Source organism: Chiloscyllium punctatum, chromosome 32, assembly GCF_047496795.1.
Source record: "Chiloscyllium punctatum isolate Juve2018m chromosome 32, sChiPun1.3, whole genome shotgun sequence".
NCBI lineage: Eukaryota > Metazoa > Chordata > Chondrichthyes > Orectolobiformes > Hemiscylliidae > Chiloscyllium > Chiloscyllium punctatum.
The window spans coordinates 30,017,007-30,042,317 of NC_092770.1; the positions used below are offsets into that span (position 1 = coordinate 30,017,007).

The following is a 25,311-nucleotide window of genomic DNA, read 5'->3' on the forward strand; positions in this document are numbered from 1 at the left end:
GTGCCGTTGTTTTGATCTTTTTCCCCAAAGATACAAAATAATGCAACAGCATATAAAACAATAATTGCTGCTCCTGGAATTCAAGGAAATTACCTACAAAATCTAAAATACCTCAAAAAAGGAGCAGCTCCTACAGCCACAATTTTTCCAATCCTCCATCTTGGATTACCCAGATTTCTTTTTGTGAAGCGTGGTGGCCAAACTGTTAAAGTCTGTAAGCTTGGCTAAGGATTGTATGATTCTCTTCAAGAGGTCTCAGTAGAATCAAAAGGGGGGACTGAGAGATATTGTGTTATGAGATATTGTGTTATAAGCTATCTTTATTAATTTCATAAATACCAGGTTCCCATTCATTCATTCATAACCCTTTACTAACCTTTTATTTAAATTAACACAGTTTCATTCATTCATTCATAAAAATGCAGTTCTGTAGTATCCAAATTCAAAAACAACTCTTTCAAACCCATTACTGCATTTCCACACCTTACCAGCCCTTGCTACAAGCAGTGTTCACCTCTGAATAAGTGCAGTATACACAACAATACCATCCCCATCAGCCATTACCAACCATCTCTTGGACCTGAATAGATTAAGTACCTGTTAAATACCTTTAAACTGGGCCATTATCACTTCAAGCATTTCCATGAAATTGCATGAATGAATAAAACTTATGTCGGCAAAAAATACATAAATCTCACAACCCAGCTGCAGTAATCAGTTTAATATGCTTTAATCTTTTATTAAGTATAGGTAATTTTTTTAACTTAGTTGGAGCATATTTTACTAATATTTTTACTTATTAGCACCTTTAGTAATATTTACTAACTTAAAAGACAAAAGAACTATCACCTGCAAACAGACTAGACAGATGCCCCCCTGCAGAAGTAGCAGCCAGCACATAGCACATAGAACATGGAACATGGAAACTCATAGAGTCATAGAGATGTACAGCACAGAAATAAACCTTTCAGTCCAACCCATCCATGTCTATCAGATGTCCCAACCCCATCTCGTCCCACCTGCCAGCACCCAGTCCATATCCCTCCAAACCCCTCCTATTCATATACCCATCCAAATGCCTTTTAAATGATGCAATTGTACCAGCCTCCACCACTTCCTCTGGCAGCTGATTCATACACGTAGTTTCCTCTGCGTGAAAATGATGCCCCTTAGGTCTCTTTTATATCTTTCCACTCTCACCCTAAACCTATGTCCTCTAGTTCTGGATACCCCCACTCCAGGGAAAAGACTTTTCATATTTAGGCAAAAGTGAGGATGCAGATTCTGGAAATTAGAGTCTAGATTAGAGTGCTGCTGGAAAAGCGCAGCAGGTCAGGCAGCATCCGAGGAGTAGGAAAATTGACGTTTCGGGCAAAAGCCCTTCATCAGGATTCATTTGTCTATTTATCCTATCCATGCCCGTCGTGATTAAGTAAACCTCTATAACGCCATCCTTCAGCCTCCGATGCTCCAGGGAAAACAGCCCCAGCCTGTTCAGCCTCTCCCTATAGCTCAAGTCCTCCAACCCTGGCAACATCCTTGTAAATCTTTTCTGAACCCTTTCAGGTTTCACAACATCACAACATCCTTCCGATAGGAAGGAGACCAGAATTGCACACAATATTCCAACAGTGGCCTGTGCAGCCGCAACATGACCTCCCAACTCCTGTACTCAATACTCTGACCAATAAAGGAAACTATACCAAACACCTTCTTCACTATCCTATCTACCTGCGACTCCACTTTCAAGGAGCTATGAACCTGGTCTCTTTGTTCAGAAACACTCTCTAGGTCCTTACCATTAAGTGTATAAGTACTGCTAAGATTTGCTTTCCCAAAATGCAGCACCTCGCATTTATCTGAATTAAACTCCATCTGCCACTACTTGGCCCATTAGCCCATCTGATCAAGATCCTGTTGTAATCTGAGGTAACCTTCTTCGCTGTACACTACAGCTCAAATTTTGATGTCATCTGCAAACTTACCAACTAAACCTCTTACGCTCGCATCCAAATCATTTATATAAATGACAAAAAGTAGAGGACCCAGCACCGATCCTTGTGGCACTCCACTGGTCACAGGTCTCCAGTCTGAAAAACAACACTCCACCACCACCCTCTGTCTTCTACCTTTGAGCCAGTTCTGTATCTAAATGGCTAGTTCTCCCTGTATTCCCCGTGAGATCTAACCTTGCTAATCAGTCTCCCATGGTGAACCTTGTCGAACGCCATACTGAAGTCCATATAGAGCACATCTTCTGCTATGCCCTCATCAATCCTCTTTGTTAGTTCGTCAAAAAACTCAATCAAGTTTGTGAGACATGATTTCCCACGCACAAAGCCATGCTGAATATCCCTAATCAGTCCTTGCCTTTTCAAATACATGCACATCCAGTCCCTCAAAATTCCCTCCAACAACTTGCCCACCACTGACGTCAGGCTTACTGGTCTATAGTTCCCTGGCTTGTCCTTACTACCCTTTTTAAAGAGTGGCACTACGTTTGCCAACCTCCAGTCTTTGGCACCTCACTTGTGACTATCGATGATACAAATATCTCAGCAAGAGGTCCAGCAATCACTTCCCTAGATTCCCACAGAGTTCTACGGTACACCTGATCAGGTCCTGGTGATTCATCCACCTTTATACATTTCAAGACATCCAGCACTTCCTCCTCTGTAATATAGTCATTTTGCAAGATGTCACCATCTATTTCCCTACAGTCTATATTTTCCATATCCTTTTCCACGGTAAATACTGATGCAAAATACTCGTTTAGTATCTCCCCCATTTTCTGTGGCTCCACACAAAGGCTGCCTTGCTAATCTTTGAGGGCCCCTATTCTCTCCCTAGTTAACCTTTTGTCCTTAATATATTTGTAAAAACCATTTGGATTCTCCTTAACTCTATTTGCCAAAGCTATTTCATGTCCCCATTTTGCCCTCCTGATTTCCCTCTTAAGTATACTCCTACTGCCTTAATACTCTTCTAAGGATTCACTCAATCTATCCTGTCCATACCTTACATATGCTTCCTTCTTTTTCTTAACCAAACTCTCAATTTCTTTAGTCATCCACCATTCTCTATACCTACGAGCTGTTCCTTTCACCCTAACAAGAATATACTTTCTCTGGATTCTCTTTCCCTCATTTCTGAAGGCTTCCCATTTTCCAGCTGTCCCTTTACCTGTGAACATCTGTCCCCAATCAGTTTTTGAAAGTCCTTGCCTAATGCCGTCAAAATCTGCCTTTCTCCAATTTAGAACTTCAACTTTTAGATCTGGTCTATCCTTTTTCATCACTATTTTAAATCGAATGGAATTATGGTCGCTGGCCCCAAAGTGCTCCCCCACTGACACCTCAGTCACCTGCCCTGCCTTATTTCCCAAGAGTAAGTCAAGTTTTGCACCTTCTCTAGTAGGTACATCCACATACTGAATCAGAAAATTTTCTTGTACACACTGAACAACTTCCTCTCCATCTAAACCCTTAACACTATGGCAGTCTATGTTTGGAAAATTAAAACCCCCTATCATAACCACCCTATTATTCTTACAGATAGATGAGATCTCCTTACAAGTTTGTTTCTCAATTTCCCTCTGACTATTAGGGGGTCTATAATACAATCCCAATAAGGTGATCTTCCCTTTCTTATTTCTCAGTTCCACCCAAATAACCTCCCTGGATGTATTTCAAGGAATATCCTTTCTCAGCACGACTGTAATGCTATCCCTTATCAAAAACGCTACTCCACCCCCCCCCCCCCCCCACCTCCCTTTCTATCCTCTCTGTAACATTTGTATCCTAGAACATTAAGCTTACCAGTCCTGCCCATCCCTGAGCCATGTCTCTGCAATTGCTATGATATCCCAGTCCCAAGTTCCTAACCGTACCCTGAGTTCACCTGCCTTCCCTGTTAGGCCCCTTGCATTGCAGGTTATGCACTAATAAAGGTGCATAAACAAGGTAGGACTAATAAATTTATCTGCATTGCAAATAAATGCAGTTTAATTTATTAGTCCTACCTTGTCCCTGCTTGCCCTGACTGACTCGCTTCTGTTCTCAACTGTACCAGCTTCAGACTCATCTCTTTCCTCACTATCTCTCTGGGTCCCAATCCCCCACCTTACTAGTTTAAATCCTCCCAAGCAGCTCTAGCAAATCTCCCTGACAGTATATTGGTCCCCTTCCAATTTAGGTGCAAACCATCCTTCTTGTACAGGTCACTTCTGCCCCAAAAGAAATTCCAATGATCCAAAAATGTGAATTCTTCTCCCATACACCAGTCCTCAGCCATGCATTCATCTGCTCTATCCTCCTAGTCCTGCCCTCATAGCACTGGGAGTAATCCAGATATTACTGCTCTTGAGGACCTCCTTTTTAAATTTTTGCCTCACTCTCTGTAATCTCCCTTCAGAATTTCAACCTTTTCCCTTCCTATGTCATTGGTTCCAATGTGGACAATGACCTCTTGCTGGCCCCTCTTCCCCTTGAGAACATTCTGCACCCTGTCTGAGACATCCTTGATCCTGGCACCAGGAAAGCAACACACCATTCTGATTTTTTGCTGCTGGCCACAGAAATGTTCATCTGTACCTCGGACTGGAGAGTTCCCTAACACAATTGATCTCTTGGAACCTGATGTACCCACCATTGCATTAGAGCCAGTCTCAATACCAGAAACCTAGCTATTCTTGCTAAGTTCCCCTGAGAATCTGTCACCCTCTACATTTTACAAAACAGCATACTTGTTTGAAATGGGTATAGCCACAGAAGGCTCCTGCACTAGCTGCCTACCTCTCTTATCTTTCCTGACATTACCCCATCTATGGGTCTATATCTGAGACTTTCCCCCTTCCTATAGCTACCATTAATCACATACTGTTGCTGTTGCAAATTCCTCATTGCTTCTGGGTCTCCAACCAATCCATTTGATTTGATAAGATTCACAGCCAGCAGCATTTATTGCAGATATAATCAGCAGTAACCCTCAAACTCTCTTTAAACTCCCACATCTGACATATCACTCTAGTAAAGGCCATTGTTTCTCCTTCACAATCTGCAGACCCAGAAAATAACACCATCTTATTCCTCTACAAACACTGCCCCAGGTTAAATTAATAGTTATGCCTTATATTTTAAGTTTAATCAAGAGACATATTTAAAAAAAACATATAATCAAGAAAGATCCCACTCTACTCACTACTGCAGACTTTCTGTAGGTCACACTTAAAGACAATACAGCTTCTGTGCTGTAAACTTCACCCAAACAGTTCCTCCAGGATCTGTTGTGAATTTCATTATTTGTTAATTTTCCCAGATGCACTCCGATGTCCAGCGATACATGAATTCAAACAGCAAAGGCAGTATCTGCGTAGGTTCACTGCTGTGTCAGTTTCTTTCTCTCTCTCTCTCTCTCTCTCTCTCCTGCACTGACCTCACCATGTGCTTCCTTTGTTTGTTCTACTCCCTTTTAAAACTGCTGTTGTTTTGACTTTTTTTTAACTTAAATGTGTAAGTTTTAACCCATTTCCTGTTCCCCAGTACTGAAGCCCTTCAAACCTTTGTGTACTAGAGATAAAAAATGTAACACCATCGTAATGGAATTGTAATATTTGTAAGAACTGTGTTTTAAGGGGCTCTTGTAAGAACTGCATTTCAGGATTCTATTGCTGCCTTGAACTTGTGTTGTGATTGCTGACTAAAAGAGGCTATTTTCGCCACTCACCTATTCTGGTCGTTATTTGAAAACGATCCCACAGCAGAGACCATTCCCTCCGGGACACCCTGGTCCACTTTTCCTTCACTCCTAACATCCCCCTCAGTCTCACAGCACCTTATCCTGCAACCACAGAAGGTGCAACACTTGTCTGTTCACTTCTGCCCTCCTCAGTACCCAAGAGCCCAAACAGACTTTCCAGGTGAAGCAGCACTTTACCTGCATTTCACACAATCTAGTCTACTGCATTCGCTGCTCATAATTCAGTCCCCTCTACACTGGGGAAACAAAGCTGTGTGATTGCTTTGCAGAACATCAATGTTCTGTCCATGAAAGAGAGCCTGACCTTCTATTTGCCTGCCACTTCAACACACCATCCTGTTCCCTGGCCAACACTTCTGTCTCAGCTTTCCTGCAATGCTCCAGTGAAGCCCAGCTCAAGCTATAGGAAGAGCACCTCATTTTCCACTTGAGGATCTTGCAGCCTTCTGGACTCAGTATCAAGTTGAATAACCTTAGGGCTTGAGCTCTCCCACATACTAGGCCTTATCACACAGAATGCCATTACAAATAACCCACTGGTGCCATTAAAAATCCCTATTAATAGCTATTCAAACTCCTAGCTGGATTGTTATACACCCCTTTCTCTGTATAACTGTTCTCTCTCTTTGGGCTCCAACCCCACCTATTGGTTACTCCTTGTCCCCTCCCCCATTCTATCTTAGAACATAGCACAGTACAGGCGCTTTGGACTTGACGTTGTGCCAAACTTTCATCCTATTCTAAGATCAATCTAACCACATTCCCTACATTATACTGCCATCCATGTCAATTTTAGAGTGGTGCTAGAAAAACACCTAAGGAGACCTAAGTTGCCTCTTAGGTCTCTTTTATATCTTTCCCCTCTCACCCTAAACCTATGCCCTCTAGTTCTGGACTCACCCACCCCAGGGAAAAGACTTTGTCTATTTATCCTATCCATGCCCCTCATGATTTTATAAACTTCAATAAGGTTACCCCTCAGCCTCTGACACTCCAGGGAAAACAGCTCCAGCCTATTCAACCCCTCCCTATAGCTCAAATCCTCTAACACTGGCAACATCCTTGTAAACCTTTTCTGAACCCTTTCAAGTTTCACAACATCTTTCCGATAGGAAGGAGACCAGAATTGCACACATGTTCCAACAGTGGCCTAATCAATGTCCTCTACAGCTGCAACATGACTTCCCGACTCCTGTACTCAATTCTCTGACCAATAAAGGAAAGCATACCAAACGCCTTCTTCACTATCCTATCTACCTGCGACTCCACTTTCAAGGAGCAATGAACGTGCACTCCAAGGTCTCTTTGTTCAGCAACACTCCCTAGGAATTTACCATTCAGTGTATAAGTCCTGTTAAGATTTGCTTTTCCAAAAGGCAGCACCTCGCATTTACCTAGATTAAACTCCATCTCAGCCCATTGGCCCATCTGACCAATGAGGTGAACGGAACTGAACACAATATTCCATGTGTGGTCTACCCAGGGCTTTATAGAAATGCAGTATTACCTCACAGCTCTTAAACTCAATCCCCCTGCTGATGAAAGCCAACACACCATATGCCTTCTTAACACGCCAATCAACTTGGGTAGCAACTTTGATAGGTCGTGGACGTGGACCCCAAGATCCTTCTGTTCCTCCACACTGCCAAGAATCTTGCCTTTACCCCTGTAATCTGCATTCAAATTCAATCTTCCAAAATAAATTACTTCACACTTTTCCAGGTTGAATAGTATCTGCCACTTCTCAGCCCAACTCTGCATCCTGTCAATGTCCCATTGCAACCTACAACAGCCTTCCACACTATCCACAACTCCACCAAACTTTGTGTCATTGGCAAACTTACTAACCCACTCTTCCACTTCCTCAAAAAACCACAAAGAGCAGAGGTCCCAGAACCGATCCCTGTGGAACACCACTGGTCACCGAGCTCCAGAGTGAATACTTTCCCTCTACTACTACCCTGTCTTCTATGGGCCAGCCAATTTTGTAGCCAGGCAGCCAAATTTCCCTGTATCCCATGCCTCCTTACTTTCTGAATGAGCCTACCATGGGGAACCTTATCAAACACCTGGCTAAAATCCACGTACACCACATAGTCATAGAGTCATAGAGATGTACAGCATGGAAACAGACCCTTCGATCCAACCCGTCCATGCCGACCAGATATCCCAACCCCATCTAGTCCCACTCGCCAGCGCCCAGGCCATATCCCTCCAAACCCTTCCTATTCATATACCCATCCAAATGCCTCTTAAATGTTGCAATTGTACCAGCCTCCACCACATCCTCTGGCAGCTTATTCCATACATGTACCACCCTCTGCGTGAAAAAGTTGCCCCTTAGGTCCCTTTTATATCTTTCCCCTCTAACCCTAAACCTATGCCCTCTAGTTCTGGACTCCGCGACCCCAGGGAAAAGACTTTGTCTATTTATCCTATCCATGCCCCTCATAATTTTGTAAACCTCTATAAGGTCACCTCTCAGCCTCCGACGCTCCAGGGAAAACAGCCCCAGCCTGTTCAGCCTCTCCCTGTAGCTCAGATCTTCCAACCCTGGCAACATCCTTGTATATCTTTTCTGAACCGTTTCAAGTTTCACAACATCTTTCCAATAGGAAGGAGACCAGAATTGCACGCAATATTCCAACAGTGGCCTAACCAATGTCCTGTACAGCCGCAACATGACCTCCCTACTCCTGTACTCAATACTCTGACCAATAAAGGAAAGCATACCAAACGCTGCCTTCACTATCCTATCAACCTGTGACTCCACTTTCAAGGAGCTATGAACCTGCACTCCAAGGTCTCTTTGTTCAGTAACACTCCCTAGGACCTTACCATTAAGTGTATAAATCCTGCTAAAATTTGCTTTCCCAAAATTCAGCACTTCGCATTTATCTGAATTAAACTCCATCTGCCACTTCAAAGCCCATTGGCCCATCTGGTCCAGATCCTGTTGTAAACTGAAGTAACCCTCTTCGCTGTCCACTACACCTCCAATTTTGGTGTCATCTGCAAACTTACTAACTGTACCTCTTATGCTCGCATCCAAATCATTTATGTAAATGACTAAAAGTAAAGGGCCCAGCACCGATCCTTGTGGCACTCCACTGGTCACAGGCCTCCACTCTGAAAAGCAACCCTCCACCACCACCCTCTGTCTTCTACCTATGCGCCAGTTCTGTATCCAAATGGCTAGTTCTCCCTGTATTCCATGAGATCTAACCTTGCGAATCAGTCTTCCATGGGGAACCTTGTCGAACGCCTTACTGAAGCCTATACAGATCACATCTACTGCTCTGCCCTCATAAATCTTCTTTGTTACTTCTTCAAAATCCACTGCTCTGTCTTCATCAATGTGTTTTGTCACTTCCTCAAGAATTCAATGAAGCTTGTGAAGCATGACTTTCTCTAATCAAGCTAATCATAAATTTTGTCTCTCAGAATCCACTCCAATAATTTGCCCAGCACCAACATAAGACTGACTGGTCTGTAATTCCCAGGGCTATCCATATTTCCTTTCTTGAACAAAGGAATAACATTTGCCACCCTCCAATCATCTGGAACTACTCCAGTGGAGAGTGAAGATGCAAAGATCATCACCAAAGATGCAGCAATCTCTTCTCACACTTCCCATCGAAACCTTGGGTATACCCATCTGGCCCAGGGGACTGATCAATCCTCATGTTTTTCAAAATTTCCAACACATCCTCGTACTTAACATCAACCTGTTTGAGCATGTCAACCTGTTTCACACTGTCCTCAGAAATGACAAGGTCCCTTTCACTCATGAATACCAAAGCAAAGTATTCATTAAGGACCTCCTCTACCTCATCCAACTCCAGGCACAAGTTCCCTTTACTATCCCTGATCAACCCTACCCTCATTCTGACCATCGTCTTGTTCCTCATATAAGTGTAGAACACCTTGGGGTTTTCCTTAATCCTACCCACCAAGGCTTTTTTATGCCCCCTTCTAGCTCTCCTAAGTCAATTTTTCAGTTCCTTCCTGGCTATCTTGTAACGCTCTAAAGCCTGATCCTTGTCTCCTCAACCTTAAGTAAACTTCCTTCTTCCTCTTGATTAGATGTTCCATATCTCGTGACCCAAGATTCCTTCACCCTACTATCCTTTCTGTGCCTCAGTGGGACAAACCTATCCAACACTCGCAGAAAGTTCTCCCAAACCAACCTCAGCATTTCCCTGAGAATATCTGCTCCCAATCTATGCTCCACAGTTCCTGCTAATAACATTCCAATTCCCCCTTTCCATATTAGATATTTTTACATACCGTCTCCTCCTATCTCTCTCTCCATGACTATAGTAAAGGTCAGGGAGTTGTGATCACAGTCACAGTAATGGTCTCCGACCAAGAGATCTGACACCTGACCCCTTTCGTTGCCAAGCACCAAATCCAATATGGCCTCCCCTCTAATCAGCCTATCTACATATTGAGTCAGGAATCCTTCCTGGACACACCTGTCAAAATCTGCTCCATTCAAACTATTTACACTAAGGAGGTTCCAATCAATATTAGGGAAGTTGAAGTCACTCATGACAACAATGCTGTTACTTTTGCACCTTTCCAAAATCTGCCTCCCAATCTACTCCTCTGTGTCTCTGTTACTATTGAGTGGTCTATAGAAAACTCCCAAAACAGTGACTGCTGCTTTCCTGTTTCTGATTTCCATCCATAATGATTCAGTCGACAAATCCTCCTCGACGACATCCCTTCCTGCAGCTGTGATACAATCCCTTATGATCAATACCACTCCCTCAACTCTTTTACCTCCTTCCCTAATCCTTTTGGAACATCTAAATCCCAGGACATCCAACAACCATTCCTGCCCTTTTGAAATCCAAATATCCATAATGGCCACAACATCGTAGCTCCAAGTACTGATCAATGCTCTAAATTTATCACCCTTATTCCCAACACTTCTTGCTTTAAAATAGACACAATTCAACTCGTCACACAGACCATAACTTTGCCCTATCAACTGTCTATCCTTCCTCACAGACTCTCTGTACACTGTATCTGCCTGTTCACCAGCTACCCCATCCTCTGATCCATAGTTCCCAAAGCTTGCCAAACTAGTTTAAACCATCCCGAAGAGCTGTAGCAAACCTCCCACCCAGGATATTGATACCTTTCCAGTTCAGATGCAACCCGTCCTTCTTGTACAGGTCCCACCTACCCCAGAAGATATCCCAATGATCCACATACCTGAAGCCCTCCCTCCTACACCAGCTCTGCAGCCACATGTTCAGCTGCACTCACCCTCTGTTCCTAGCCTCATTAGCCCGTGGTACCAGTAGCAATTCTGAAATTACTACTCTGCTCATCCTGCCTTTTAGCTTCCAACCTAACTCCCTATATTCACTTTTCAGGTCCTCATCCCTTTCCCTCCCAACGTTATTGGTAATCATGCATACCAAAACTTTTGGCTGCTCACCCTTCCCCTTAAGAATCCTATGGACACGATCCGAGACATCCCTCACCCTGCCACCTGGGAGACAACATACCATCTGGGAACCTCGTTCGCGATCACAGAATCTCCTGTCTGTTTCTCTAACCACTGAATCTCCGATCGCTATCGCTCTCCTATTATCCCCCCACCCTCTCCTTCTGAACCACAGGGACAGGCTCAGTGTGAGAGACCTAGCTACTGTGTCTTTCCCCTGGTTTGTCATTCCATCCACCCCCCCGCCCCCCCCCCCCCCACCACCTGCAGTATCCAGTATCTTCTGCATATAAACTGACATTTTCCTAGCTACCATCAATTCTAAGGACGGATTATTCGATCTGAAATGTTAACTGTGATTTCTCTCCATAGAAGCTGCCAGATGTGCTGAGCTTTTCCAGCAATTTTTGTTTTTGTTTGTTGAGGATGGCAGATTTCCTTCCCCAAAGGACATTAGTGAGCCATATGGGTTTCATGGTCATCAGTAGATTCTTAATGACTGATTTTTTTATTGTTGAATTCAAATTCCACCAACTGCAGTGGTGGGACTCGAACCTGGGTCACCAGAACATTGGCTGACGTTCTGGATTAATAGTGTAGCAATAATACCACTCGGCAATCACCTCCCCTTATTTAATAGAAAATATTATTTTATTGGAGGCAGTTCAGAGAAGGCTTACTAGGACATTCCTGCTATGGAAGGATTGCCTTATGAACAAAGTTTGAACAGGTTGGATTTCTACACATTGGAGTTTAAAAGAACGAGAGGTGACCTCAATGAAACATATAAACTTAAGGGGCTTGACAGGGTAAATGCAGAAAGGATGTTTCTCTTCATGAGACCAGAAGGCTTAGTCTCAGAATTGAGGGGTACCAATTTAAGACTGACATGAGGATGAATTTCTTCTCTCAGAAGGTTGTAAGTGTTTGGAAGTCCTTAACACAGAAAGTTGTGGGGGTAGAATCCTTGTGTGTAGTTAACGCAGAGACACAAAGATTCTTGATCAGTTAGAGAATCAAGGGTTACAGGGAAAAGGCAGGAATGATGGTGTATCAGCCATTATCCTATTGAACGGCAGAGAAGATTTGAGGAGCTAAATAGCCTACTCCTTTTCTTATCTCTTATGGTCTTACTTATTGTGCATCATGGCTCCCACCATTGTTTTCAATGGAACACGACATATGTTGCTATTTTCCTTTGTGCTGAAGATACATTGCATATTTTGGCAAGGTTATCTTTAATAGTCATTGGAACACCATCTATCAGTTTTTTTGAATTTATAAGGATAGCTTGCAAATCAAGTAGGAAAAAAGAACCTAACTTCCACAACTATCGCTATTCTTCATATCTGCCTTAACCACTCATAAATTGCTCTCTACCTCCATCTCACCTCGGCTGGTGCCTGTTTTTAACTAACGTGGTTTTGCATTAAAAAGCTCTTTTTTAAACAACAGTTCAATGTACAATGTGCTGTTAAGCACTAGTTTGATAAGGTGCAAACTACCACAATTGTACATTGAAACCCTTTGTCTATTGTGTGATCACAAAAAGCCGTTATGCAATATCCAGTGAAAGAATCCTCTGTGAAAGCAAATGCAAATTCATCTCAAGAATCAAAAGCAATGCTTACTGATGTTTTCTTTTTCAAAGTATTCTATTATTAAAGTCGCCATAGTCTTAACAGACCATAGGGCTGCTGTCTCAGTACAGAAAGATGGTGGTTTAACCTATAACTTGCGATTTAACACCTGATCAGTTACAGTCTACATAGAATTGGGCCTACTGTGATAACTCATGTCTGGAAGGTTCCATAAATGGTTACTTTTTCCCAGTGGCATGTCCGAAAGGGGGAAAGCCTGACCAAATAATCATTTAAACAATCATTCCCACAAATATCCTGGATTACGTCCTTTATTTTTCTAAATTTAATCTGGTGTCTTTTATGGATTGTTTTTTAATAGGTTGACATTATTATGCCATAGCTACATCTAGAAATAATCTAAAATAGGTTCAGTTCCGTTCATATTTTTATGTCTCTCAAGAGAAATGTGTATTGTTTACATGAGGACTGTACTTTGCTACAATGTACAATTATACAATTACCACATAAAATAGAATTTATCAAGGGCATCTGTTCATACTACTTTGTGATAGCCTGATCCAGTCATAATATTAGGGCCTAATTTACTTTAAGTCAAACATTCATCTAAATCAATTTATTTTGGCAAATGTATTTTTGTTTTAATTAAGACTTAAACCACTGGTTTTGATGGCCTGTGTGCTTACCTTGTATGTTCAAACTCCTGCATTTTCTGCTGTCCTGATTCATGTTCTGGCTTTTTTACAAAGCTTTCCTTTTTCTCTTCTGATGTCTGTGTTGTGGGCTGTATCAGACTGGTGCATTTGTAGCAGTCAGAGTGTGGTCATGCAGCTTTCCTGCCATTGGCCTCTTGGTTCATCCAGGATTTTGTTGAATAAAAGCACAATCTCTGGGCTGAGTCATTTGTTTTTATCAAGCACTTAGTCTTCGCTGCTCCTTTCATCTTCCACAAATTTGACATTTAGATTATATTTCAAGAGTTTTTTTTCACTCCAGCAGTTGAAAATTTAGCAGGTTTATAAAACCACATTGTACATCTTTAGTTTAAATTGTTATTTATAGAAATTCCCCAAGCATATGAGGGATATGTTATTTCTGTACAGCATAAGTAAGCATCTTTGCAAAAGGAGGGGCAGCTGCTCTTTCAGTTAATCAGTTAAAGCTGTATTGTCACAAAGTAATTATATTTGCATTTACAACACTACTAGTATAATCCTGTGCTGAGCTAGAAAAATATTGTAAAACCCTTTAATCTCTAATAAGGCTTTTTGTATAGGTGGTCTCTTTACATCTTGCAAAGATTTATTGATGCTATCCTGCAAAATAAAAATTGCCCCAAAACTGCAAGGCAGAGACAACATAAAAGGAAGCCATTCAAGCTCCCATGTCTGTGTTCCTCTTTTCAATTGAATCTGCTAGCACTATGAAGGGTTACACCAAAAACGTCGAATTCTCCACCTCCTGTCTGGTTTTTCCAGCCTCCTGCTTGCCTACCTACACACTATCTTTCCAGACAATCAGTGCATAAAACCAACAAGATTTGACCTGATCCTTATCAATCTGCAAGCTGCAAATGCAACTGTCCATGACAGTATCGGCATAACTGTGACCACCGCACAGTCCTTGCACAGCTAAAGTCCCTCCTTCACATTGAGCATACCCTGCATCATATCACATGGCACTATCACCGTGTTAAATGGGACAGTTTTGAATAGATCTAGCAACTCAAAGCTCGCCATCCATGAAGAGCTGTGCACCATCAACTGCAGCAGAAGCATACAGCAACACAATCTGTAACCCCATGGCCTGGCATACCCCACTCCACCATTAACATTAAGACAGGAGATCAATCCTGGTAGAGTGGAGAGTGCAGGAGGGCATGCCAAGAGCAGATTTAGGCATACCTCTAAATGAAGTGTCAAGCTAGTGAAGCGACCAAACAACATAAGCAGCAATGATAGACAGAGCTAAGTGATCCCACAATCAACTGTTCGGATCTAAACTCTGCAGTCCTGCTTTATCCAATCATGATTTACAAGGATGTTGCCAGAGTTGGACGATTTGAGCTATAGGAAGAGGCTGAATAGGTTGGCTGAGGGGTGACCTTATAGAAGTTTATAAAATCATGAGGGGCATGGATAGGATAAATAGACAAAGTCTTTTCCCTGGGGAGGCCAGAACTCAAGGGCATATGTTTAGGGTGAGAGGGGAAAGATATAAAAGGGACATAAGGGGCAACTTTTTCATGCAGAGTGTGGTGCGTGTACGGAATGAGCTGCCAGAGGAAGTGGTGGAGGCTGGTACAATACAGCATTTAAAAGGCATCTGAATGGGTATGTGAATAGGAAGGGTTTGGAGGGACATGGGCCAAGTGTTGGCAAATGGGATATCCGGTCGGTATGGACGAGTTGGACGAAAGGGTCTGCTTCTGTGCTGTACATCCCTATTACTCTATGATTGGCTGTAGACAATTAAACAACTCACTGGAGAAGGAGGCTCCACAAAAATCCCCATCCTCAAAGATGGAAGAGCCCAGCAGATCAGTGCAGAAGATAAGGCTGAAGTATTTACAGCAATCTTCAGCCAGAAGTGCTGAGTGGATGATCCATTCCAGCCTCCTCCAGTGGTCCCCAGCATCACAAATGCCAGACTTCAGCCAATTTGATTCAGTCCACATTGTATCAAAAATGTTTGGAGGTACTAAATACTACAAAGGCTATGAGCTCTAACAACTTAGTACTGAAGACTTGAGCTCTGGAACTTGCTGCTTCCCTAGCCTAGCTGTTCTGATACAGTTAAAAGCACTGGCATCTACCTAACAAATGTAGAACGTTGTCCAGATATGTCCTGTACACATAAAGCAGGACAAATCCAACCTGACCTGTTATTACGCCATCCCTGTCAATCCCTGTCCTCATCACAGCCTTTAATCAAATATGGACAAAAGAGCTGAATTCGAGATGAGGTAAGAGTGACGGCCCTTGACATCAAGGCTGCATTTGACGAAGCGTGGTATCAAGACACCGAGTGTGACACGACAAAAGGCAGAACCTAGCAAATTTAGCTTGCTGCTTGGTCCGAAGGACTTCACTGCTTCATACAATCAAATTGTACTGCAGGACACAAACTATAGGCACCAGCTGTACATATCAGTCATCCACAGACATTGGCATCCAGCATTTATTAACTCTTCATAACCATCAGTGCACCTCTCCAATACACTGGTGCTCTGGAAGTAAAGACTTGCATTTAGGGATGCAACAACATCTAACACTGAAGACTGCTCCAGGTACAGATAGGCACTCAGTTGTAGGGTTGGACCAGACTGTGTCTCAGGGCTACTTGCTTGTTTTCTTCATACTTGCTTGCTTAGCACCCACTCGCATGCTTGCAACATCTTGTCTTACTGTGCTAACTAGTGCAGTAACACAATCAATCATATTGCCTTGCTGGTCAGCAATCTTCCCTCAAGGGAGCAGTTATCTTGCTGTATGGCAGTTTGCTTCATCAATCTCACATCTGCATCATTGGCCACAATTTACAAAAAAACATAATATGAGCAGCAAGTTAGTAGCTATGTCTCAAAGTCCATTTACAATGCACAAGTCAGGAGTGTGATGGAATATTCTGATTTTTGGGTGCAGCCCATCAGTCAAGAAGCTTAACACCAAGACAAAGTAGTCCATCATCACTTTCAACATCTAATTCCTTTACCATTGACACACATCCAGAAAATGTACTGCAGCAATACACCAAGACTACTCTGGCAGCACTTTCCAGACCTATGACCTCTACCATCCAAAGGACAAGGACAGCAAATGGATGGGAACGTCACAACTTGCAAGTTCCCCTCAAAGTTACACACCATTCTGAATTTGACTCTTCTCATTTTTCCTTTATTGTTGCTGGCCAAAAGTTTGGAACTCCCTTCCTAATAGCACCCAGGAGTGTTCCCACCTCACAAGGACTGCAACAGGTCAAAACTTCAACTCCCCATCAGTTTTTCCAGGACAATTAGGATGGGAAATAAATGCTGGACTGGCCAGTGATGCCTATGTCCAGGAATGAGAAGCGTTGATATCACTAAGTTTGCCTCAAGGTATGGTCAGGAGAAAGTGAGGACTGCAGATGCTGGAGATCAGAGTCGAGAGTGGAGTGCTGGAAAAGCACAGCAGGTCAGGCAGCATCCAAGGAGCAGGAGGATCAACATTTCGGGCATAAGCTGTTCATCATGAATGAGGCTTGTGGGCCGGGGCTGAGAGATAAATGGGAGGGGGTGTGGCTGGGGGGAAGGTAGCTAGGAATGCAATGGGTAGATGAAGGTGGGGGAGAAGGTGATAGTTTAGAGAGGAGGGTGGAACTGATAGATGGGAAAGACAATGGACAGGTCAAGAAGGCTTGTGACTGGGATAAGGTGGGGGGAAGGGAAATGAGGAAACTGGTGAAATCCATATTAATCCCGTGTGATTGCAGGATCACAAGGTGGAAGATGAGGCATTCTTCCTCCAGGCATCGAGTGGTTAGGGTTTGGTGATGGAAGATGCCCAGGACCTGCAAGCCCTTGGTGGAGTGAGAGAGGGAGTTGAAGTATTCAGCCATGGGGCAGTGAGGTTGGTTGATGTGGGTGCCCCAGAGATGTTCTCTGAAACAATCCGCAAGTTGGTGTCCTGTCTCCCTGATGTAGATAGACCACATCCGGTGCAACGGATACTATAGATGACAGGGTAAATTTCTGTCAGATGTCGAAGGCACCTTTGGGGCCTTGGATGGAGGTGAGGGGTGTGATGTGGGTGCAGGTGTTTGACTTCCAGCGGTGGCAGAGGAAAGTGCCAGGAGTGGGGTGAGGGCTAATGGCGGGGGCGTGGATCTGACATGGGAATTGTGGAGGGAATGAGCTCTCCAGATCACTGATAGGGGTGTGGAGGGAAATATACCCCTAGTGGTGGGGTCTGTTTGTAGGTGGTGGAAGTGGCAGAGGATGATGCGATGTATTCGGAGGTTGGTGGGGTGGAAGATGAGAACCAGAGTGGTTCTATCCTTGTTGCGTTTGGAGGGATGGGGTTCAAGGGCAGAGGTGCAGGATGTGGAGATGCACTGGAGGGCATCGTCGATCATGTGGGTGGGGAAATTCCAATCTTTGAAGAAAGAGGCGTTCTGGGATTTTCTATGGTGGAATTGATCATCCTGGGGGAACATATGCGGTGAAGGCAGAAGAATTGGGAATAAAGGATGGCATTTTTACAGGAGGCAGGGTGGGAGGAAGTGAGTCAGGTAGCTTTTATCCTTTTTTGAAAATCATTTTAGGCTAGAAAGGTCAAACAAGGATAAGATGAGAAGGCAGTGTAAGTTAATCTCTGGCTATAACTAAATAAGAATGATACCAAGTTAGAATTGGTTAGTACTGCAGAGGTAATGGAGGACATTGTGTGATACACTGCATCAAAAATTGAAGATAGGTTATGAATGATGAGATGGGATAGTTTATTGTAGTCATGGCTAACACAAAATCATATGTAGCATTGGATGGTTTCCAATCATTGAAAAAAAAGCCCATGAATGGGGAGGATGCCACAGAAGGCGGTGGAGGCCAGATCACTGAGTTTATTTAAACATGGGTAGATAGGTTCTTGGAGAAAGTGAGGACTGCAGATGCTGGAGACCAGAGTTGAAAAGGGTGGTGCTGGAAAAGTGCAGCAGGCCAGGCAGCATCCAAGGAGCAGGAGAATCGACGTTTCGGGCATTAGCTCTTCTTCAGGAATGAGGCTGGTGTGCCAAGTGGGCTGAGATAAAAGGTGGGGGGGGGGGGGAATTTGGAAGAGGGGAGCTGCGAATACGATAGGTGGAAGGAGGTGAGGGTGAGGGTGATAGGCCAGAGAAGGGGTGGAGGCGGAGAGGTCAGGAAGAAGATTGCAGGTCAAGAGGGCGGTGCTGAATCCAGCAGTTTGGACTGAGATAAGGTGGGAGGAGGGGAAATGAGGAAACTGGAAAAATCTACGTTCATCCTGTGTGGTTGCAGGGTTCCTAGGCGGACGATGAGGTGCTCTTCCTCCAGGCGTCGTGTGGCCAGGGTCTGGCGATGGAGGAGGCCAAGGACCTGCATGTCCTTGGCAGAGTGGGAAGGGAAGGGGATGAAGGATTATGGAGAAGGCAAGAGAATAGGGTTGAGAAACATATCAGCCATGATCTAATGGTAGGGCAGACTCAATGGGTCAAATGGCCTAATTCTGCTCCAATTGTTAGTCTTATATTCTCATTCATAGTGCTCTATGGTTTTGCTTTTTTTAAGCTATAGTCACAGTTGAGGTGCCAGAAGACTGGAGGTTGGCTAACGTGGTGCCATTATTTAAGAAGGGTGGTAAGGACAAGCCAGGGAACTATAGACCAGTGAGCCTGATGTCGGTGGTGGGCAGGTTGTTGGAAGACATTGTGAGGGACAGGATGTACATGTATTTGGAAAGGCAAGGACTGATTTGGGATAGTCAGCATGGCTTTGTGCATGGGAAATCATGTCTCACAAACTTGATTGAGTTTTTTGACGAAGTAACAAAGAGGATTGATGAGGGCAGAGCGGTAGAAGTGGTCTATACGGACTTCAGTAAGGTGTTCGACAAGGTTCCCCATGGGAGACTTATTAGCAAGGTTAGATCTCATGGAATACAGGGAGAACTAGCCATTTGGATACAGAACTGGCTCAAAGGTAGAAGACAGAGGGTGGTGGTGGAGGGTTGTTTTTCAGACTGGAGGCCTGTGACCAGTGGAGTGCCACAAGGATTGGAGCTGCATCCTCTACTTTTTGTTATTTACATAAATGATTTGGATGCGAGCATAAGAGGTACAGTTAGTAAGTTTGCAGATGACACCAAAATTGGAGGTGTAGTGGACAGCAAAGAGGGTTACCTCAGATTACAACAGAATCTGGACCAGATGGGCCAATGGGCTGAGAAGTGGCAGATGGAGTTTAATTCAAATAAATGTAAGGGGCTGCATTTTGGGAAAGCGAATCTTAGCAGGACTCAAACACTTAATGGTAAAGTCCTAGGGAGTGTTGCTGAACAAAGAGACCTTGGAGTGCAGGTTCATAGCTCCTTGAAAGTTGAGTCGCAGGTAGATAGGATAGTGAAGAAGGCGTTTGGTATGCTTTCTTTTATTGGTCAGGGTATTGAGTAAAGGAGTTGGGAGGTCATGTTGCGGCTGTACAGGACATTGGTTAGGCCACTGTTGGAATATGGCGTGCAATTCTGGTCTCCTTCTCATCATAAAGATGTTATGAAACTTGAAACGGTTCAGAAAAGATGTTGCCAAGGTTGGAGGTTTTGAGCTATAAGGAGAGGCTGAACAGGCTGGGGCTGTTTTCCCGGGAGTGTCAGAGGCTGAGGGGTGACCTTGTAGAGTTTTAAAAAAGTATGAGGGGCATGGATAGGATAAATAGACAAAGTCTTTTCCCTGGGTTGGGAGAGTCCAGAACTAGAGGGCATAGGTTTAGGCTCAGAGGGAAAAAATATAAAAGGGACCTATAGGGCAACTTTTTCACGCAGGTGGTGGTATGTGTATGGAATGAGCTGCCAGAGGAAGTAGTGGAGGCTGGTACAATTGCAACATTTAAGAGGCATTTGGATTGGTATATGAATAGGAAGGGTTTGGAGGGATGTAGGCCAGGTGCTGGCAGGTGGGACTGATTGTTTCGGGATATCTGGTCGGCATGGATGGGTTGGACCGAAGGGTCTGTTTCCATGCTGTACATTTCTCTGCCTCTAAGAAGCAAGAAGGAGTGGAAAAAAAGATTTACGTTATCTAGCATCCTCCAATTAGCAGTGGAAAGTTGGGGGCAGTATTAACCAGGAAATTTGAGGTGTCTGTAGTACAATAATAGTGGGTGACTTTAATCTGACTAATACACTGGAGAAACCACATTATTAGTGGTGGATGAATTTCTGGAGTGAATAGATGCTGTTTTTAGACCACACATTCAAGAACCAACCAGGGGATAGACCGTCCTAGATTTGGTATTGTTAAAATCCCAGATGATATTACTACTGGATTAGTCAGATCCCAGAATGAAATCTGGCTTGATAGATGACATTTTGTTTCTCTTTCATTTGAAGTGGCAGTCTTTGACTGAATTATGAGCACACCAGGCTGCGGTTTTAGTTTTAACAATAAAATTTGGTTTTATTATGCAAAAGAAAGAAATATAAAATAAAGTAAATTGTCTACATATGTAGTATGAAAGGTTCAAAACAACAAAAAACAAAATTCGATCCACTTCTCAATGTAATCACTTTGCTGTTAATAAAAATCCAGAGAAATTTTTCTTCTCTTTCAAATCTTTATGTTTGATTTAACCATTTCTTCTCAGTTCAGGTCTCATGGGTTGTGAAGCTTTTCTCCTTTGACCCATTCCTGATGAAGGGCTTTTGCATCCTGCTCCTCGGATGCTGCCTGGACTGCTGTGCTTTTCCAGCAGTACCCTAATCCAGAATCTGGTTTCCAGCATCTGCAGTCATTGTTTTTACCTCCTTTGACTCACACAACTGAGATATTAGACTTTCTCAGCAGGGCGGTGTGGTTGATTGGTGCGGGTGTTCTGAAGATGTTCCCTAAAGCGCTCTGCTAGGAGGCGCCCAGTCTCCCCAATGTACAGGAGACCGCATCGAAAGCAACGGATACAATAAATGATATTAGTGAATGTGCAAGTGAAACTTTGATGGACGTGGAAGGCTTCTTTAGGGTCTTGGATAGAGGTGAGGGAGGAGGTGTGGGCGCAGGTTTTACAGTTCCTGCGGTGGCCCAACATTTCAACTCCCCCTCCCACTCTGCCGAGGACATGGAGGTCCTGGGCCTCCTTCACCGCTGATCCCTCACCACCAGACGTCTGGAGGAAGAACACCTCATCTTCCGCCTCGGAACACTTCAACCCCAGGGCATCAATGTGGACTTCAACAGTTTCCTCATTTCCCCTTCCCCACCTCACCCTAGTCCCAAACTTCCAGCTCAGCACTGTCCCCATGACTTGTCCGACCTGCCTATCTCCTTTTCCAGCTATCCACTCCACCCTCTCCTCCCTGACCTATCACCTTCATCCCCTCCCCCACTCACCCATTGTACTCTATGCTACTTTCTCCCCACCCCCACCCTCCTCTAGTTTATCTCTCCACCCTTCAGGCTCTCTGCCTTTATTCCTGATGAAGGGCTTTTGCCCGAAACGTCGATTTTGCTGCTCCTTGGATGCTGCCTGAACTGCTGTGCTCTTCCAGCACCACTAATCCAGAATCTGGTTTCCAGCATCTGCAGTCATTGTTTTTACCCAAATCAGTCCTTGCCTTTCCAAATACATGTATGTCCTTTCCCCCAGGATTCCCTCCAAAAACTTGCCCACCATCGACATCAGGCTCACTGGTCCATAGTTGCCTGGCTTGTGCTTATCACCTTTCTTAAATAGTGGCAACACGTTATCCAACCTTCAGTCTTCCAGCACCTCATCTGTAACTATCGATGTAAATCATACTACTAAACTGTATGACCTGATAAATATTACAATTACACGTCTTTTTTTAAAAAAAATGAGTAAGTCAATAAATTTCAAGGTGCTTTAAAAGTTAAAAACGTAAAAGAATGGCATCGTGTACATTGACACACCAGATGGGTGCTCGAACGTTCACTTTAGAAACATGGTCATCCAATCAGTTAATACCCCATCATTCTTAAAGATCATTAAACTTCCATTAGCCAATAAGAATGGTTTCCTCACAAGCCTGAAGCACATATCAAATAACAGAGCTGCTCCCGTACTCAACAAAAACAGACTGCAGCCTTTGGGGAACATTTATATATATTGTGCTCAACAAGTGTTGATGCAGCTTCAGCATCTATATGGAGAACTAAGACAATTGCAACAGATCCACTGGAAGCTCTTAAGTTCAGATATCATCATCTCAGAAGGGTTTGTATGTAAACATATTATCTAACATGAACTCTTAACAAATGAAGGTGTAGCTGGAATAGTGCTTGTCTGCCTCAGGGATTCTTGCATGCTTGGGAAAGCTGCCTCAGTAATCTTGTTCTGTCCTCCCTTGGCAAATGTAAAGATTCACAGTAGGAAAGGATGAAGTACAAAATTCACAGTGCAGAAGTGCATATTTACAATGTAAAAGCAAATGATATCTAAATGTGAAACAAATGGTAGCTATTTAGAGTTAATTAGAAATGGAGCAGAATTCTAATGTTTCCAATTGTTTTTAGGCCATAGATTTTAGTTATTTTTTCAGTAAACGTGAAGTTTAGAGCTGCACAATAGCATTTATGTAAAGAATATGAGCACATAGGAACTCTGACAACAGTAGACTGGTTTTAAAAACAAGTTATTGAATGGAAGGAAACTTTTGTGTGTGACTGTTAATTATGATCAGTTGAATCTGGACATTAAGGTTGGGCGGAAACGGTGATTATTGTTTTGAACTTACTCAGACAAAGAAAGGGAAGTCCTAGGAAATAAAGCTTTTCTTTTGATAATAGTCATCTAATATGATAACACTATGGTCTAAATGACGCGTGCTCCGATTTCCTCCCATAGTCCAAAGATGTTCAGATTAGGTGGATTGGTCATGGTAAATTACCCTGTAGTGTCCAGGGTTGTGCAGGCTAGGTGGATCAACCATTGAAAATGCAGGGCTTTGTGGTTGCGTGGGTGGCATGCTGTTCGGAGGGCCAAATGGCCTCTTTCTGCACTGTAGGGATATTATGACTGTAAAATAAACAAAAAAAATTAAAATCAGGTTTGTATCAACAATACCAAATTGGCAGACATTAGGAAGGGTATTTATGATTAATAAGATCAAGATTCCAAACTTGGTTAAACATATTGCTGTTTTTTTTATATAGGTTGACACATATAACATGTCAATGATGACATTGAATGCTTGCCAAAGTTGCATTTTCTAGAGTAAAAGCAGAAAATGCTGGGAATACTCAGCAGGTCAGATTGCATCTCCAGAGAGTTAATGTTTTCAATGTTAACTCTGTTTCTCTTTCCATAGATTATTTCTTGAGTGTTTCCAGTCTTTCTTTGGTTTTATTCCAGATTTCCAGCACTTGCAATACTTTACTTTTGTGTGTATTTGAGCTTCTGACATGCCAGAAAGAATGAGTTGCACAGAAGAAACTGGACTCTTTCGCTTTGGGACAGAAATGTTGAAATGCAAGCCAGTCAAAGTCTTCTATGGAGAAGCGCTAGCATAGATCTGGGGTGAATTCTCAGACCCATCTTTCAAGAAGGGAACAATGTGAGAAATAAAAAAAAATGCACATACTTTGCAGGGATCTACATTATAAATAGATCAGCTTAGGGCAAGAGCTATATCAATTAGAATAGACCAACAATTCCTGATGAAGGGCTTTTGCCCGAAACGTCGATTTCGAAGCTACTTGGATGCTGCCTGAACTGCTGTGCTCTTCCAGCACCACTAATCCAGAATCTGGTTTCCAGTATCTGCAGTCATTGTTTTTACCAACTTGGAGAGGTCTTGTGTTGCAGTGAATGCATCCTAAGCTTTGGACAAGGAGTCTCGGTTCAAGGCCCACCTTCCTTGGAGGTGTGTCATTGCATGTCTGAACTGGTTGAGTAAAAACACATACAGATTTCCACACAGTAAGTTGTGGGGCATTTTAGTCAGCAAAGGTAGTGTGCTGGTGAGCACTGCCATCAACATCCAGGACGTTACCATTTATCAAATACTAAACCAGACCAGCACATATAATTTGCCTGCAAGACTAGGTCAGAGGCTAGGAATTCTGTGACAACGAACTTGACTCTTGTCTTCCCAATGTGTGTCCACTATCTACAAGGCACTAATCAGGAATGTGATGGAATACTCTCCACTTGCATGGAAGAGTGCAGTTCAAACAACATTCAAGGACAAAATCCCAATTAATTGGCATGTCACCCACCACTCTCAAAATTCACTCCATTGCAGACACCTGGTAGCTACAGTGTGTTCTGTATACAGGTTGCACAGCAGCAACTCACCAAAGTTCCTCTGACAGCACCTTCAAATCATGACTTCTATCACCTACACATACAAGGGAAGCAGATTTATGGCAACACCACGAACTGCAAGTTCCCATCCAAGGTACAGGCCACACTGACATGGAACTATATTGCTGTTCCTTCATTGTCATTGGGTAAAAAATTTTAAAATCTTTCAAAGACCACTGCTGGTATCCCTACACCCAAAGGACTGTAACATTTCAAAACAATTGATCACCATCGTATCTAGGGCAATTATGAATGAGCAATAAATGCAGTGGTTAAACAGTGACACCCACATTCCATGGATGAACTAATAAAAAACTGGATTAAATCCAGCAGTGGCAGAATGATGTCCTTAGTGGTCATTATTTGGCAACTTAACACCCTCAATTGGTAGCAGGGTGGGAAATCTTATTTCTTTATTCATTCATGTGGGATGTGGGAAACGCTGCCTGGACCAGCAT

At 43.2% G+C, this 25,311-nt stretch overlaps 1 protein-coding gene across 1 annotated transcript in view; it reads right to left on the reverse strand.

Annotated features, from left to right (window-relative positions):
- The window catches only part of tmem117 (transmembrane protein 117), a 434,750-nt gene extending 421,012 nt beyond the window's left edge, over positions 1 to 13,738 (reverse strand). The window contains exon 1 of the mRNA XM_072551966.1: positions 13,509 to 13,738. Coding sequence (XP_072408067.1) covers positions 13,509 to 13,551 — 43 coding nt within the window. The 5' untranslated portion in view covers positions 13,552 to 13,738. The remainder of the gene's footprint in view (positions 1 to 13,508) is intronic.
- Positions 13,739 to 25,311: the final 11,573 nt, after the last annotated feature.